This window comes from Excalfactoria chinensis, chromosome 8, assembly GCF_039878825.1.
Source record: "Excalfactoria chinensis isolate bCotChi1 chromosome 8, bCotChi1.hap2, whole genome shotgun sequence".
NCBI classification, from domain to species: Eukaryota; Metazoa; Chordata; class Aves; order Galliformes; family Phasianidae; genus Excalfactoria; species Excalfactoria chinensis.
In genome coordinates this window covers 7,119,562-7,138,680 of record NC_092832.1, presented here as the reverse complement: position 1 = coordinate 7,138,680, position 19,119 = coordinate 7,119,562, and the positions used below count along the sequence as shown (strand labels likewise).

At 39.9% G+C, this 19,119-nt stretch overlaps 1 protein-coding gene across 2 annotated transcripts in view; it reads right to left on the bottom strand.

Annotated features, from left to right (window-relative positions):
• The window catches only part of DENND1B (DENN domain containing 1B), a 142,526-nt gene that overhangs the window by 89,504 nt on the left and 33,903 nt on the right, over window positions 1-19,119 (bottom strand). For both annotated transcript variants that reach the window (XM_072343491.1, XM_072343492.1), the window contains one exon: window positions 6,098-6,147. In XM_072343491.1, the coding sequence (XP_072199592.1) occupies window positions 6,098-6,147 (50 nt within the window). The remainder of the gene's footprint in view (window positions 1-6,097; window positions 6,148-19,119) is intronic.

Here is a 19,119-nt window from a genome sequence, read left to right as displayed (position 1 = left end):
ACTGCAATTAAAGCATGAGACCAAATAGAATTTAATTCCGAGACTCTATTAAAAATAGCTCAAGCAAGTTATGGTAGTCCAGCAGGAGGCAATCCCAATGCCATCTCACCACCTCCAACTCAACATTTTCCCTCCACTTCCTCAAGAGAGACTACACAGCATTTTCACAGTTGGTGTGAGAACAGCCCAGCTTGAAAGCTGCATCCCACAGACTTTATGAAGAGCTGCAAGCAGCACATTCTGGATGCTCAAGAGGAGAAAAACTCCAAGGCTGAACCTCCACAAACAATGCAGAAGTCTGCATTTGGTCTCACTTGCTTCAGAAGAACAGCTAGCAAAAGCCAGTGACCAACCATCTGCAGCACATTTTCTCACCAGTTTCAAATCCTGAATTCATTCTAAGTTGCTAATTTGAGAGCTCCACGCAGGACCTGAGGGCAGCAAGGAGGCCTGCTCTTTCATCCCCCTTCAGAACTGAAACTGACTGTATGCCAGCCTTAGAAAAACAAGCTAATGATGGCTAGATATTTCCATACACTGATAGATAACACCAGTGTCTAAACTCGACACAAAACATTCAAGAAGCACTGGCACGATATTTTTAATACATCCATTGCAGATAATTCTGCAGACAGGTTTTGGCTATGGCACTCAAGCACCTGAACACAAGTCACGACATTGGCTGCGCTACCGAAACACAGCAAAGACGCCTCCACCAGCTTTCCTTAACATGAAAATCAACATAGGTAAAGTGCAATTATTACCTTCCAGAATTCCCCAACCAAAGCCTTATCCGTACTTTCTAATGGAGCACAGGATCTACTGAACAAGCTTCACGGTAGCAATTGCGGAACTCGGGCCTGGGGGTTATATCAAAACAAGTGACCTGCTCGCTTGCAGGGAGACAGCGCAGGCAAGCTGCTGCAAACTGCTGCTGACCTTCTCCTCCCTCATTCCTCTGTCTTGCTTTTTTTTTCCCCTCCTTCCTTTCTGCTCCTGCATGGCCTGCTTACATTTAATCCTAGTTTAACAACAATAAATCACCAATAGCAAAGAATGTGTGTAAACACTTATTAACTCTGCAGACTACAATGGGCTCTTTCAAGGCTATTACAGTTCACTATATGAATAAAACTAGTTTTTAAAATGTTCTCATATCAGCAGAATACAGAAAAGGCTCTTTGGTTCACACGGAGCAGGTAAAGAGCTGTATTAAACATTTCTGTTTACACTATAGCCATTGTGCAGGCTGCATTTCTAGGCTGCCTTCAGAGAGCTGATTAAGGCAGAAATTAAATCTCTTCTAATGAAAAACAACACGTCTAACCATCACATTGAGCCTTAATTCTTAATTAAGAGTGCTCTTCTTCCAAATTTATCTGCTTATGAAACACAGCGTGTTTGAAATGAATCGCCCTTTGCATTTTGGAATTTCTAAAGGGCTCAGAATTTCAGAGCGATTTTGTTGTTTCCAAACAGTGAAAAATTATGTACGGCAGAAAAGATTTCAATCAATATATTTTAAACAGAACAAAGTTACCTGTATCATGAATTGTAACGTGTCATGCACATATGCTTGGCCAATGAGGCCCAATTCTTATTCAACTCACCAACTCAGCTTACTCAGTTCTTACTTAAAGGCAGCTGCTACTGAAAACTGATAAATTTCAGTGTATTTTGTCTCTAAATCACACTGAAAAGTCAAGCACAGCAGCCATTGGCCCTAATCCTCCCCAAACCAGAGAAAAGATTAGAGAGAGATTCAAGCTGGAATTGATGTCATGGTGGAAGTACCAGCTGATGGAGAGGAGTGGGGACTCAGCAACCCCCGGCTGAGCCATCTTCTTCCACTGATTACTATCTCCAATGGCAACTATTGTTTCCACTTTCCAAGCTCACCCTGTGATCCACAACTCCACCACTTGGGTTCCTCCTGTCATAACAGAATTTTTTCCTCACATGCCCACATTTTATGTTACAGACATGTGTATAATACAATGAGATAAAGAGTGGAAAAAGCTCAGTTGTACAAGATTACTGCTTTATTGCAGAGTTTGTAACTCATCCTGCAGATTGACTGGGGTGACTGAAGTGTTCAGGAAATGTTATAATTTAACTATACAGCTTCGGAAATAGTAAACATATTCTTAGCTATGTACTTTCTATTCTCATCTGTTGATTTTCAAAGTAATAATTTGTGTAAGCCACAAATCATCTCCATAGCCACAGACTGCTACTCAAAACACCAAGAACACCAATTGAAATGGTTTAGCCAGGAACAGGACAGCAGAAATGATGCTGCTCTCACTATCATCACTCATTGACTGCAATAGTTCACGAGCTAAATAATAGGCACACTAGTCCACATACTTGAGCAATGTTTTGCAGCTAATGAGAAATCCTCCTACAGCATGCCCAGCAGAGCCACTTATTATGCTCTGAAACATAGCCCTTACCATATGACTGGGTAGGCACGGTAGGTGAAATCAAGAAGGCACTTATCGTCATCTCCGTATTAGCTCTACAGACAGCTTCTAAAGTTTCAGCTACAAAGGCACTGTACAAACAATAGAAGAAATACCACCTGAAGGGGAAAAATAACCAAAACTGAGGAGCAGAAAGAGAGGCCAGAAGTATTTATAGAGGAAGGGACAAAGGAGAAGAGAGAATCAAAGCACGGAAAAACTGAGGAGTCAAGCAGTGACAGTGCCATTTAGGACTGATTTTGAGTTGTGACCAAAAACAAGAACATCTGCATGCTCACTCAGTCTTACAGCAAAATTACCAACACAGCTCAAGAGTGAGGCGTGGACTTTGCAAATTACGTGACTTGGAGGTTGAGAGTGGAAATATGGATATAAGACAAGGAGTTTTTCTCTGACAAAAATTACCTTAGCAAATATTAAAAGGAAATTAAAAAGCCTCTACATTCTTTATTAGTACAATCCTCCTGTTTCTTATGAATAGAAACAGAGAAAGGTATTCCACAGCAGGCAAAAAGGGAACTTGTTCATAATTATCAACAGATGAATACTTAAAAAGATATCCAATGGTGCTATTAATTAAGCCTAAAATAATTTAGTTGCAACAAAGATGTTGGCTCTTGAGGTAAACGCTCAAGAACTTCTATGACAGAATTTGTTACTTAATCCTCTTCAACATAAAATGTAAGCTATACTGGGTAGTAAGAAAATTATGTGTTTGCTTTCTACTTATATACATACGTATATATGTATGTAACTCAAAGTCTAAGTGACAGTCAACACATTACACCATTCATTGTGCCTTTTTGGCTTAGACTTTCAGGTTAAATTTAATGGCAGTTACCCACAGATTTTAAATCACTATTCACAGTACGTAATTTTGATAATTAAAACATATAGTGTACAGCTACTTAATACATCCAAAAGACAAAGCCAGTATTTCTGGTGAGATGATGTAAGCAGCATCACATCGAATCAAATCTAGATCTTAGCCCATGATCTTCGAAGTATAGTGAATATAACAAAATCAAACACGGTCTCACTTCATCCACTTATCAATTCATTCACTAATTAAACAGAGGTGAGGCAGAGAAAAATGTGTGACAATGGACTTACTGCTGGGATTTGACAGAGCTTTAATTTAGTTATTTTCATAACTTAAAGAACATAAGCTTATTATTTAAACGAGTTTTATTTATCTAATTAATAAACAGGACACTGTTGCCTGAAACTCTGCTGCATGTAAGAAACCCCAGAAGCAATCTACAGAACTAAGTCATTTTTCCTATTCTAGATACCTCAATCAGTAGCATCGATGGAAACTGCACTCCTGCTCCAGTCATTCCTAGCTCTTACAAGGATCAGACAGTACTCTCAGTGGTTTATGTACTGATAGATCACACAATACACTTGGACAAACTATATCCCCTGAAGTACAACGAGCTCAATCTGTGCAATAGGAACTCAGCTTTTCTCTTCAATGAAAGCTCTCTGTGCAGAATTTGCCATTGAAACTGCCTGTAAAAATATTCGGGGGCACTCAGCGTATGGTCTGTGGTAGTTCTCTCTACAAGAAAATAAATAAATATTCAGCAGACAAGTGAAAAGCATGTTTATGGCTAAACAAAAACTAGGTGTTGGTCACACCTACAACATTCTTTTAAAAATGAAACAAACATGAAAAGGAATTATAGCAACATATTTAGCAATACTTGTCTGTATTGGTCCCATACTTGTCAAAACAAAAAACAAAACTCTGAGAAAGCAGAAGACAACCATGCAGTTTTTGTATTGTTCGTTTATTTTCAAGTGTCTTTACTGTAAAAAATGCCTGAACTGAGCAACATAAACACCACATAGCTGTTAAGCTGTTCCCACAAACAGTTAAGTAAGGGAGCAGCACACATTCTTGCATAGGCTTCCAGTATTTCTGTCTCCTTGCCCAGCGCAGCTCTGCCCACCTCCCTGCCCAAGCACCTTCACTCCCCCTGACCTCACACTACCTGTGCTCCCTCACAAGCCCCTACAGCCCAGCTCCCAGTCCCAGCCAAGCAGGAGCTGCCCGCACAGCAGCTGGTTTTAGAGGCAGCCGCGTGCAGGCTGAGCAGCCGGTGGTCAGATGGAAGTGCATCTCAGCTTCCAAGAATCACCCCGGCTTCTGTCCAACTGCCAAGCTCTGTGGATTTTGTCGAAACTTCCTGTCTGTGAGAGCACAGCTCTTTGGTCAAATACGGAGGTCAGAAAGTACTTTGAAGCAGAGGGACAAAGGGCGCACAAACAACAGACATCCCTTAAATACAATCACTTTGCCCCCCATCATTTGGATACTTAGTTCAAGTTACAGCACATAACATTAAGTGCACAAGCACAGAAGCAAAACACAAGCAGTAGCCCCAGCACTCTGATTAAGCTTATCAGCCTCATACAAGCAACTAAGTGTCTTCTGAATGAATAGACAGAAACAGTTAACACAGAAGTAGTTACTGAAAATAATTACTTGCTGCAGCTGATGATGTTCTTGCCACTGGATGGCAGCAGCAGAACCTCACCTATTTCTGATATCCTCAATTTTTATTCCCATTTTTCATCTTCATTGTCAGTTGTATACAGAATTCTGCATACATCTCGAGCACATTAAGGACTTCAATGCTTTACAGCCAAGATGAACAGCACTAGTTAAGTCATCAAAACAGTTTAAAGAGCAGCAAGCTTATCCAGTTCTAAACGCAAACAACTAAACTAATCTATAAATGGCTAAATGAACATAGCTTGCTTCAGACAAGCTGTGCTCATGACAGTCTGTATGTGCCATGTTTTCCTGCAAAGCCTCCCTACCCACCTCACACCACACTACCGTCACTGCACTGCCGGATGCTGCTGCAGGGCTCTCACACACAGCAGTGCCAATCCTACACTGCCCTGAAGCCAGCTCAGCCTGAGCTACTGCCTGCAGCTTCCATTCCTTACTCACAACGTGCTTTTAACTCAATCTTGGCTGATTTGGACAACGTGAGTTTTAGAAATGAGTGTGATTGATTAAACTAATTACTGTTAATCATTTTGACAAGCTCAGATAAATATTTTAATTAATAAAAATGTTTTACACAAAGCATTTCAATTATTGCATCATTACATGGATGCCACACCATAATGGGTACCAGAAAGGTAAAAGCTAATTAATAATACCTAATGATCTTAGGTCTACTCAGAAAAAAATCAATTGCACATTCAGTAACTTCCATGCAATTACAGTCTTAATTTCTCTGAACTCAACACGTCTTCAGTACTGGTCACTGAGTATTTACATCTTAGAGAACTGTGACATTTCTTTACGATGCTTGCTGCTCTAACAAAAGTGTCTTGTATGCTCAAATCAACACAGATTTTGCACAGATTGTAATCATACAGGACAAAAACCAAGAAGCATAACACTGTTCCAGCCTGAAAGACAAACCCTTCAAACTCCAGAAAAGCTGTATTTTGCTGTGATGTTCATCCATGAGTGCATGTTTCTTTACTACATTTACACCTGTTCTTGAAAAATTCCCTTGCCATAACACTAAATGTCGCCTCATATAAAATACATTTAAATAAATGATAACTGTGCCACATACCTTTCGACGTCAAAAGGAAAGCAGAACTTTGGAACGCTGTTCAGCACTTCCTGTAAATGCAAGGGAAACAGGGTTAGGGTTCTTAAAAGACTTTTATCTCTGTTTGCTAGCAGTTCCCCTACAGACCAGTTCTAAAAAGATATCCAGAAATATTCATAGCAAATAATAAACTTGAGGAACATAAGACTGCAAAAAATACAGTACACGTTCCTGGACTGAAATAATTGATTATTAAAAAGGAATTAAGTTTGTGCTTCGGCAGATTGCAAAGACAATGCCGTAGAAGCCCCAGGAGGGAAAGGCCTGGCCTGAAGGGTATTAACACCCTTCACATCCCCGCTGGGATTCCCCTCAACAAGGCCATATGGATTTTACAAGAAGCACCACACCATATGGGTAAGCCACGTCTGCTGCTACTTGTACCACAGACTAGCCACAGGGACTTCTGACAGATCCTGGCTCAAAAATACAAATGTTGTTTCAATTAAAATGCAGGCAGAGAAAAGGGAATGAAGTTGGCAGCAGAATGAATAACAGAGAGGTATAACGACTCTATACATGTCTCATGGTCAAACGCTGAAAATGATGGAAATCTTCTGCTGGTCCAAAGGAGATATTTATATGATTAACCCTTTGGCTTTCACAAGCAAGCCACTCTATTCATAAAGGTAGAGGGAGAGAATCTGACAGAGCTACATTTATACCATAATATAAGAGGATAACATCGCTCTCTCACAGCATGTTATTTAAGAAGTTGTTTAGTGACAAATTAAAACGTTTGAATTATAATATAAAAATGCTCTCAAGCTAATAAAAATTTTCCATTAGATAATAAAAAAGTGATTTGCCAGATTTGTTAGCAGCAAAAAATTAAAGCAATTTTACAGGATCCCAGAAATAACAGTTATTTCCAACAGTTACTCCCAGCTTGGAAAACAAGCCTTCCATGGTACAAATGAGCTAAGGCAAGCGATGGTATTTGTGCTGGTCAGCACTGCTACAGGGGACTCTCTTTGTATGAGACCAACAGAAAGATTGTACTGACTATACTGGGCCTTATGATGCATCCTGCAAGGTGTGCGCGCTCAGGAAAAGGCAGTCAGACCACAGAGATGCAGATGAGGTTAAGATCTGGATCGAGGATACCAGTACCCTCCTGCTTGAACAGTGTTCAACTGTGTGCTGAGCAGCCAGCTCCCATTAGGGGAAGCTATGGGCTGAAATACCCACACAGCACAATGACCATTTGCCCCAAACATCTGCCTGGATCAGTTTAAAGTGTAAGACACAGAGAACCCATGCAAGTTAATCACCAAGAGCCAAACAGTCCAGAGAAAGACAAGTAAAACAAAAATGAAGCCTTTAAATACAGCACACGTTGTTAGTTTCAACATCTTAAAGAGACGCAATGCCCCACTATGTCAACTAATAGCACAGAATGTTAAAGTCAGTTTTCAAGTTTTTAAGTCATGTAAGAGAACTGAAGAAATCTCTCAGAATCCAACTTGACCAGCACAGAAGGAGAAAGGTCTGAGCACACCGTGCTGTGCTTTGGGAAAGGGCTTCAGTATCTCACACTCAAACTCTCCCTACAAATCAGTACCTATTACCACATCACAGGAAGTTCTTTTCTCCCTACTACTGAGGGTTGGGTTCACTGCCTGTTGATCTTAGAACCGATTTAGTACAGGTACGGAAACCTTTTCACTCCATCCTCCCAGTGTGTCCTCTTGGAATAAACGATCCCACAGGAAGACCAGCCCCAAGCCCAGGGCAGCTCAGCAGCCCAGCTGGTGACCCAAGGACGACGCGTGCCTCCGGCCGCAGGACAGCGAGGCCTCACGCCGCCCCCGGCACACGCTCAGCTCCTGCAGGGCAGCCCTGCTCGCTTCCCAACTGGCGGCAGCATCCCTCAGGGAGCAGTCTTTAAACCTCTCCGCTCTTTAAAATTCAAGCAGCCAGCAGGTCTATAGACTGGTGTATAAACAGCATAGACAAAAAAAAAGATCCTCTCCCAGCTTATGTCAGTGACAAAGCAGCTCAGCAGTTGACTGCTTTTCCCCTGACAGCATAAGCCGGGTTTACACAGATCAATGGCTGCAAGTCCTACCTCGCTTGCAGGGCTCTGCTTTCCCCCTTAATTACAGGTGTTAGTCAGATTTTTAAAATGGAGGAAAACAAGATGCCCCCAAGATGCTTCTAGACTGATTTAAAATGCAAATGGCTGTTATTCACACATCCGCACAAGCAGTCACTATTGGTGTACAGTTCAAGTCAATAACCTTTCTATTGAGTAAAACTGAGCTCTGCTTCCTAAGGGGTCATTGTCTTTCCCAATCCACAACTCATCCAGGACTTGCACTTGTGTCAAAACGCACATCCTCAGAAAAAACATAATGCATTTATCATCTTTTATTTTAAAAGCTTCATAAAAGCACACGTTTATTCCAAAAGGTTGCCAAGTGTTCAGAAAGCAAGCTATCCTCCATTCACACCGCCTCACAATCAGCACCACTCTGGGCTCTCACAGAGTTGGAGTTTCAGCAGTCACTGTTTCAGAAAGGAAAGTGTGCGCACAGGAGAAACTAAAAAGATGCTGTAAAAAGCAAGTTAAAGAGCACATATTTGCTTTGAAACACTGAATAAACACATGCAGTCACAAACTCAATTGATTTTAATTACTAAGTCAAAGGATTTCTATCTCACTCCTTACACAAACTCTAATGGGAAGAATACAACAACAAAATCAATATCATACCAACTATACCACACTGCTTCCCCCACGCAAAGCTTAAAAATAAGATGGAAGTAATACTTTAAAAAATATTTATTTCTATAGCACATCAGCAGCAAGCTGCCCTCACACATTCACGGTTCAGTTGGTTTATTAATTACTGCACCAATTGCAATACACCGTCCAAGCCTGGTCCTACTCACTGATTATACACAAAGATAATACAGACAATAACAAAGCAAGAATTATTCAGTGTTCCTTGGTTGGTTTTATACCCAGACAGCAATGGCTGCATATCATCATTTTAGAAGCAATGGAAAAGGTAGGAGATGATGCTTCTGAAGTAACACACCACCTTCCTAGAAAAAAAGGTCTTAATAACGCTATTTTATCCTGAAGTGATGTGCTGGTTACGTTCCAAATATGCACCTTATTCCTCACTAATGAAGGAAAGATCCGATTTTTTTATTTTTAATATCATACTCAATCGACAGGAAATCTTCAGAAGTCCATAATCAGACTCATGCTCTACAGTCTTCAGCTAAGAACAAATTCTCCTTCCCCAGGCTGCAATTTCAAAGCACTGCAATCTCAGAACTTAGCACCCTTAACACTGCCAGCAACAGCAGGAATTCTGACCCTCCCAACAGGCCTCGCTTAACTCAGTGAAGCTACAGTCTCCGTGTGTCTCCCTTTTAGAGTTTTCATCCCACAAAGCAGCAATGACATCACACATACAGAGGTTGTGTCAGGTAAGGGAAGCAAGCACATGCATGGCTCTGACTGCTAACCTGCTAAGTGGAAATGGAAACATACCTCAGATGAGCCCATTTGCAAACATAGATGAGTACATTGTAAAGCACAGTGAGTTTTGGAGGGTATCTCACAGCAACTGAGAGGAAGCGGAACAGCTGCCTCTATAAGGAGATTTCACCTGCTTTGCTATATATTACAGAACAAACAAATATGTTTAGTGCATCTTTACAAAGGTATGAGTGAGTTTGTGAGGTTTTTTTCCTCCACTTCAACTTACGCCCTTCAAGAGGTTCCTTTTTGCTTTAAGCCATAAATAAAGCCAGATGAATCAGCAGAAATTAAGCTGACCACTTTGATCATATACTACTGAAATATTGGATTACTGACATTTAATATAACTAATTCCTCAAACTAGAAGGATGTGAGAACTAATCTCCCTAGCAATTTTTTGGTCTCGTAATATTCTGCAGTTCACATTTAAAAGGAAAGAAAACTTCTTCATGCAAATCTCTGCTATGGGATTGAAAATATTCTCCAATAGGAACATTTTAAGACATCCAGAATACTGAATTACTTTAAAAAAAATGGCAATTTAGACTTTTTTTTTTAATATAAAATCCTGCCTCGTTCCAACTATCTCTGCATCTATCCACAGTGTAACACCCACCCCCAAGCAGTCCGATCCCCACCTAGATCTGTTCTACATATAGAATCAGCATCTCTCAAGATGGGAAGAGTCTCTTTCCAAGATAGTGTCACACTGTGTTCACTCCATAGATATGTCAGCATACCCAGGAAGAAAGGGCCTAAATAAAAATCAGTAGTATGCAATAGCATTTGAATTATTTAATGAAACAATCCAGACAAGATAGTAAAAAACATTCACATTAATCAGTGCTCAAAAAACAATTATCCTTATCTCTATTACCTTGAATTATAAGATGTCAAATAGTCATTGACCTAGATAAAACATTTTAGTGCCTTTTTCTTCCTCAGTAACTTCCTAGTTCCTGTCTCTTTATTATCTACCTCACTTCTGTAAAGACCCTCCCCCAACACCATGAAAAGGGGAACTTCTCTTTTTTGTCTCATCTTTGCCGCATACACTTTAATAAATACTTTCTTTTTTATTTCTTGCTGACAAAAACTACTTGCTGTTCTACTTCAGTGTTTCATTCAATTGTCCTTCAAAACTCTTCCAAGAGCTTCCCATCCCTATTCACCTCTAAACCTCTTCCATCCAAGGAAGAAGGTCTCTCTTACCAGTTTCCATACTGAAATCTCCGTGTTCACCTCCTAGCATCCTCATCATTCCCTTTAACCCAACTTACTCTCCACGACTTTCTCCCCAGCATTTGGTACCACAGATTTAGTCATCCTATGTCAGTTCAAACACACAAACCAAGTGATCTACTTGAGATTTAAGACCGTCATGACATATTTCTGACTCAAAACAGTGACTTCAATGGGAATATTTAAATGCTTCAAGTTAAGTACAGATTTAGATTCATTCTTAAATCAAAGCCAGACTGCTTAGCATCTCGCACAGTTGAGCCCTTCATCATTATGGCTCTACTAAGGTGAAATCCTAATGTGTCTACATAAAACAGTGCATGAAAAGGCAAGCTGCTCTGTCCTCACCGCTGACTTTTCCTTTTTCAGAAGCTGCACACACCCACAGCAGGGACCCATGTGAAGCTAGCAGCAGTAGTTATATTTCAAAGACTTAGCTGTTACCTCTGCTAAAAATCTCATCAAAAAGTAGTAGCTACAACAAAGAAAGGCCCGAACGGTTTGAATAACAAAAAAAATTTAATCTTAACTCACGTTCACAGAAATCCAAAAGTTTAAAGTATGGAAATCATTAGCAGGCCTCCATAACTATTTTTAACCCTTATGTGCCTCCCTCCAAATCTGTTGATTATCCCGTTCTTTTGTAGGGTAAAAAAAACAAAACAAAAAAAAAAAAAAACAACAGCTGCTTTCAGAACATTCCTCTTATTCACATAAAGGACAGAACACATACATCAAATGCAAATGGTTTAGGGTGAAGATGCAAAACCTTTTATGAGAAATAATGGAAATGTACCTTACGGCACAGTGATTCATTGTTGCATTAAGCTACATGGATGCTGTCTCTCCTTTCTGAAAGCATTAAACTACAAAATTCAGTCATCTCCAGTCTGAAGCAATTCAGCTACCATTTTCACATTTGTTAAATAAAGTGAAAATAGGACTCAATTTACAGGATTTCCAAGTCTTTTGTAAAAAAGAAACTGGAAAACACTGTACGATTCATACAAGATCACTGAAACACAAGCAGTATCGTCCTCCAACTTTTAAATATCCTCTGAAACTTTGAAAGTCTTCCAGGCTAAGAAATGAGTGCCACTCCGTACATTGGAAAGATCAAAGTAGTTAACCTTATTGGTTTTTGCCTTTGGAGTTTTCAAATTTTCCTCTAGGTCTAAAGGCAAATTAAGAAGAATTCTCTGAAATAGTGTAAGAGCTATATTAATAATTAATAGCTATTACTAATTGGCTTGCTAGTTGCAATTGCAGGGTAGGCTCATGAAAGTCACATCCATACAATACCATTTCATTCACAGCATAACACCAAGGATGAATAAAACCGTTTTACTGGTGGGGTAACTCAACTGCGTGACAAGAGAGCCTCTGTGCCACATGAAACCTGCTTTTTAAGTTGCAATTTTTAGATTAAGTTGCAGATAGTATTACGTTTCTGGTCACATAACTCAATCCTGACACAGTTTATCTGTACAAGATTGTAGTGGGTTTAGAGCATCCCTCAAAGGCACTTCAGAAGGAGAAAAGAACAAATACTTCGGTTAATTCTGGTACCTCAGAAGACATTGTTACCATGCTAAAAGACTGGAGAATAGGGCTTCCTAAGGTTTCAGAATTGAGATTTTCACTGAATTACAGAATCTTGGATTCTCCACTTGCCTAGACGGTGCTGAATCTCATCATGTGACCAGTTATAATTAAGTCACATCTTACTGTCCACTGTATCATACAGAGATCCAAAGTGCAGTCACAAATAACAGAATAGCCAAGACAATAAGAATTTAAGCACAGATAAATTTACCCACTAGAAGAACCCTCAAGTTTTCTGGAACTCTTATTAAAAAGATAAAAATCAACAAAATTCTTCTTCCCAAAAGCAGTTCTTATCATCCATCCCATAACTGATAATGAAAATGAGCAGAAGGGAAGTCATAATCCTGCATACAGACCTAGCAAACATAACAATTGTATGGCACCCACCAATTAAATGCATGGACAGGGAGACAGTATCAGAGAGCTGGCAAAAACGTGGGAAAGAAAAAAACAACAAATGTGCTCTTCCACCTCCACTAAAGATGAAACACTATGGAGAACATACTTAACTTTTAAGATAATAGTCATTATCTTGAAACTCATTGCCTTTTGTACAAAAATGACACAAAAGTACATCAGAAAAACTTCTACCATTGCACAGCAGGGAAAAAGATGAGTGACGTTTTATTAATATACAATTCTAGTGACAGCATCTTTACCTTGGTACTCAATAGAGAAGTTGACTTAAAGACACAGCAAACAGGCAATGCACATCCAGTATCAGAACTTTACATCATTTCTTTTTCAAATAAATGTCAAATAATTTTCCTCATAATTCAGAAACGTAGAAGCAATTAATATCAAATACGACAAGTGAATAAATAAACTTGGCATAGCATCCAAATGGAGTACCAACAGCAGTGACTTACACTGATAAACCATGTGAGATGTTCCAAGAACACTTGAACAAGCTCTAAATTTCCAGTGCAATGGAGTACATGCTGCTTTGCATCAGTAGAAGGGGAAGTAGATGAACTTAGTGGAAGTGTAAAGGGTAGTGAAACCCATTTGGCACATGGGCTAAACTTCTTAAGCTTGAAGGATCTAAAGCCAAAAGAAAGGGAACTGGGAAAGGAAGTCAGCTACTAAGGAACCTGCTGGGAGAATTGTTTCATAATTACCCTGGGCCACTGCACCTTTGCCGGTGTTCACTCTGCAACACCATCAGGTTACCGCTTCTGCAAGTGCACACAAAGTTGGTCAGCACAGCCAAGGCCAACAGCACAGCAGAACACAACCAGCAGCTCTGAGAAGGCAGCCTCACCCAACAGCAGGCCAGGAAGCACAGGCTGTCCCATGCAAGAAGATCACTGCCTGCTTCCCCTACGTGCAGGACAGAACCACCAGAACACAGGGAATACACACACTGCACTTATTTCTACTGCAGGACTGGTCAATGAACTGAAGGAGGTCTCCCCAGTTCCTGACCTTAACTAGCCTAACATCTAGAGCTGTGCTACAGTACCCAGTGTTTACTCTAAGATCAGCCATACCCACTGAAAGATACAGGACAGACATCAGGATGCACTATGACTTCGGAGATGATAATTTCTGAGATGTTCTGTTACCAACTATACTTCCACTAATGACCGTACACAGACTGATACTGATGAAACAAATTCAGCTAAGAAAAAGCAAATAAGGAGTTCAATAGTCCAAGTGCAATATTTCACAAAGCCTTGAAAACATATACAGAAGAAAAAAGTACGAGAAAGAATTCTCATATAAGATAAAAAAAAATTGCATTTCCATACTGATTGCCAACCTGAAGCTGCTTCACCTTCCCACATTCCTTGACCAAGACCCCAGAGCTGCAGTCCGGACCCCTTCAGTAGCTGCCCATCAACAACTCTCCCCTTGATCTCACTGCAGACAAAGCCAGTGACCAGCCTTCTTTACTCCTTTGGGACCAGAGTGCCGTGGTTCCTGGATTTCATCACACCACGTTCATAATATTTAACTCAGACACCTTCCTAACATAAGCACGATGTAAACTGAAGTTATTTCATTTCAGAAAATATAAACTGATTAGTTTAAGTGACACTTTAAGATTTAAACACTAAACACTAGATTCGGGAACATTACATCCAGTACCCACTATAAAAAGAGATTATCAGAATGTTCCTCAAACAGTACCAGTAAACGTGAGGAACAAAAACAATGTTGAAAGTATAACAGAAGAAAGGAAGACTAAAATGTACCGAGGGAACTAAGCAAGTAGATGAGACAGTGTAAGTAAGCACATAATACAGAATAAGGTGACAAGACTTGAATATTCTGAGGGCAACCGAGGTCAGTCAACAATGACATCACACATGACAGTTTGGCAGTCTTTTTGGAGGCTGTTCCAAACGATTGTCATCACTGTTTCAGCCATCAATTAATCTTTTCTTCTTAGGTTTGGCACATCGCTGAAAAAGGCAGGAATAAGCCAAATCACTAACAGTTATTTTTGGTGGGCTGATGAGCTCTATCTCAAGGACAGCCAAATATTAATACTATACTTATTTAAGCAAACAGAAAGGAACGTTTTTTATTTTTAATAAAATGTAGTCCCCCAACATCACAGCTGTACGATCAAAAATGGCTAACGTATGCATACAGTCTATTAAAATGCACATAATTTGACTCAAAATGAAAACATATCTAACAAGTAATTCCATTCATCTGGCCCTTTTTCACCCAGCCTTAAGATATACAAATGCATGCCTTTTCACCAGAACACAGCAGCTGGGAATGAAAAGGAAAGCATTCAAATGATCATTTTCACATCATATTCCATCGTCTTTTCACCAGCTTCTCCCCAGTCTTTCTTTGAGTCCCATTCTGTTACAAGAGAGCTGCTTTTTAGATCAATTCATATTTCCATAATCCACACTGCTGTTTCTCCCTCTCCTCCCCAGGGTGGACTAACCCCTGCATCCAGAACTATGGCTTACAACTGTCATTAAGACCAATAACAATAACAAGATAACAAAAGAGCTGGTAGAGATGCAGCTAGCCAGTACCATATGCTGATCAGCATCTTTAACTTAAAAGCTCTACGAAACAAAACTGCTGCAATCCTGACAACAAGTGTACTTGACGTCGCCACCTGTTCTCAGAATATCAAGAAAGTACAAGTTTTCTGTGTTGGGCTGCTATGCCTTTTAAAAGTCTCACAGTAAAGATGTATTCTGTCAGTTGGGATTTATTTTTTAAAAGGACACTGAGAAAGTACCTTCCTGTATTTACAGATCGAGAGATGCTGAAGTATCAGCAATTCTGGGTGTTCCCAGCATGTCTAGAGGAGCGGTCGTTCCAAAGAATATTTGTCAGAACTAGATGGATATTTCCTGTTCGAACAGTTTAGCTATTCACTCGTATTTCTAAATACAGCTCAGAATGCTTTTCTGCTGATCCGCATATATGGAAACCATCTTGCCATGCAGACACAATACCCTTGGAGAAGAAGAATGTGTTTTTCAAACACAAAAAACAAACATCAGGAAATCACAGGAAGTTCTCTTAACCTGACAGAGCTCAGTGGTAACATGCAAAGTTGCCATCATTGGGGTTAATCATTTTCCTGACATTTAGATGTGGATTCAAGTTCCTACACACTCTGAAATAAGCAAGAACTTGTAACATTTAGACAAAGAAGTACTTGTGAATAGTAGTAATCTATGTATTTGATGCCTCCTTTCTCATACCAGTACACCCAAACACTAACTGCTTATTAATACACAAGCAACAAAAAATTCCCAAACTATTTTCATGATTTACTAACACAAAAACAATCCCCTAACTAATTAACATAAACATCTGAAATGTATTTAGCGCCTCACCGGAATAATAGAACAAAGCCATCAAATGCAAGGAGATTGTGAGATGCATCTCCTAACAGCGTGCCTGCAGCCTTGAACAGAAAATAAACAGCCTCGTACCCCCCAGGTTGGCGCAGCTCTCTCAGGAAAGCACACAGGAACTGAGCTCTAACAGAATTGTTACAGCTGACTTCCATGAGTTTCTCTGGCCCAGACAACAAGACTTGCTGAGATGTATTTTTCTTTAATAAATCCAACACTATACTTTAAATCTTTAAAAGAACAATACAGGATTTTCCAGGATGACCTCACTTGCAGAATTTCTATCATGCTCCATGCAAAGGAATTTTCAGGCCTGCAATAAACCGAGTACTTGGGCTCTGAGCAGACACTCATTTCAACTTGCCTTAGCCTTCAGTAGTTCACACACACACACACACACACACACACACACACACTCAAAGCAAAGCATGAGATTCCTTCGGCTGAGGAAAGACTAAAATGTAACTTCATAAGAGCTAGCCCTTAAACAACTGGTATTTACAGACACATTTATAAGTAAACATACTTAAGCAATTTGCATGGACTATCTGATTACCTACACCGGATAGATTTACATGTATGTAAATCCAACTATTAGGCTTCAGTAGCTGTTTCACCATAAGGAGTATGAGAGTAAGGAGTAATGCTTATTACTCACATTTCAGCAGTGACTTGCACATAATCAGCTACAACAAAAACATAATGATATAACATATGAGAGAAGAACGCAAGGAGAGTCACAGTAACTTTGTAGAAAACAGTACAGATTCCTCACATGAGATGTAATATTCCTAACCCAGATGGACTGCTCATCTGCAGGGCATGGGAAAGGTCTGACACAAAAAGGCAGTTTCAGTTTCCTTACGTGAGAAGCAAAGAGCAGGAGCAAATAGGATCAAGTCAACAACACAACAGTCTAATGCAGAGCCTCAATTCTCTATTAATCAACCATCCCTTGCCAGAGCCCACTTCCAAAATAGGAAATACGGTTTCCTTCTATATTAGCTATTAGCATTGTCCTCCTAGGTGTGACTTTTTTCCACCAACAAAGCAAAGAAATAACAACACTATTATAAAGATTGAGTAAGAAAAAACAAACTGCTCAGTGAAACAGATTTTCTATAAACCACATCCAGCTCTGGGACTGACTGTAGATGGACACCGTTTGGAGGAAGTAACCAGCAAGGTGAGCAAAGCCACAAAGCTAAAACAGTTGCAAGCGCTTTGTGCTGTTAAGAAACATTGAACCTCAAATGCCTCAAAGGTTAAGAGAAGATAAAAATAAATACGGGTGAAGGTCATTGTAAGAGGCAGAAAACCCTGGTGTACAGATTTCCCTTCATCTTAGTCCATCTTTTAAAAATGCAAACCAAGTTCTTGTCTTTTAGATTACACACACAGCCTTGAGAAGATCTCCCACGTGACAGTAGTGAACTGAACTGCTCATTACAACAGCCTGTCAGCGTGCTGCTCCTGGTAATACTGAAAGCACCATGCATGTGTACAAACTGCCCTCACCCGCCTTATGGTGATGGATCAATTCCCACATTGCTGGCTACAGTCACAGCTGCACACACCATTTCCTACCAGAAACATGCACTGCCATTGAAAGGGCTCCTAGCACCTCCCAGCACTGTTAGCACTGTTAGCACTCTCCTTTTGACCTTTCCTGGTGCCAGAAACATTTTAACCCAATGAAGTTAGTGGGAGCTTGAGTATATTTATTTCCAGAAGAGCTATGAACAGAGGCGTACTGGCAGTGTCTGGACACACTGGGCATCATTCGGGCATCAGGTACCACCTCTACTGGTGAATGCAGCAGCATTTGTAGATCTCAGTTGTGTTGGGTGACATTTTCCACACAGAAACACACTTGATTTTTTAACAGTTACAAATTCTTTCATTCAGGAAGCAAAGGGGGTTTTTTTCTGATTCATTTTTGTTTTAATTTGGTCCACTTCTCTACAGCACGTTAAGAAGTACCTCATTTCCATGAACTCATTTTTTTCTTCCAAAAATGTTAACGTTATAATTTTCTCTGTATAGGTCTTATTAGGAAAGCCAGCTTGCAAGGTTGAAATCAAACACTGGTCTAAACTGTCTGAATAAACAAAAGAATTCCAAGACTAAAACAAATTACCTTATCATGAAAATGTCACTGAGCCCAAGAGGAGTCTTGGACACACAAGTTGCCTGTAGACTTTCACATGGGACATATATTTTAAGTACAAAATATTCCATTAAACAGCTATAACCTTTCACGCTCACATCGGAGTCAGGATTAACTGTTCAAACTGAAGACCTGCACACACTCAAATCAAGAATCCTCCATTTTTCCTACAGCGATAAAATTATTCAGGATTTCTTCAACGCTGTCAAACTTGTGTTTAATGCCAGTGCAATACTAACCTGCAACTCCATCATTCATTCAGCTTTTGGTGTATGACAGGGTATCAAGATCTGCTGTACATTAGCCACAAGAATATTACAGATATAGGAACAAGGAAGAACTGGTGAGTTTTGAGAGGCATACCGAGAGGAAGAATGTGGGAAAGAAGAGGAACAAATCAAAGAGGCATAGACAAGTTTTCTTTGCATTATGAAAGCAACAAAAAGGTGACATGATAAACTGTAGAAAAACGCAGGAAGAGAGGAAAATATTTTGCCCACTGTTATCACATCACTGTGCAAACAGACAGCCCTTGGATTTAGGAAAGACGATTCTTTGGGACACATCCAAAAACTAACTCATGCGTCTTACATTTAAAATAGAAATGACAGGA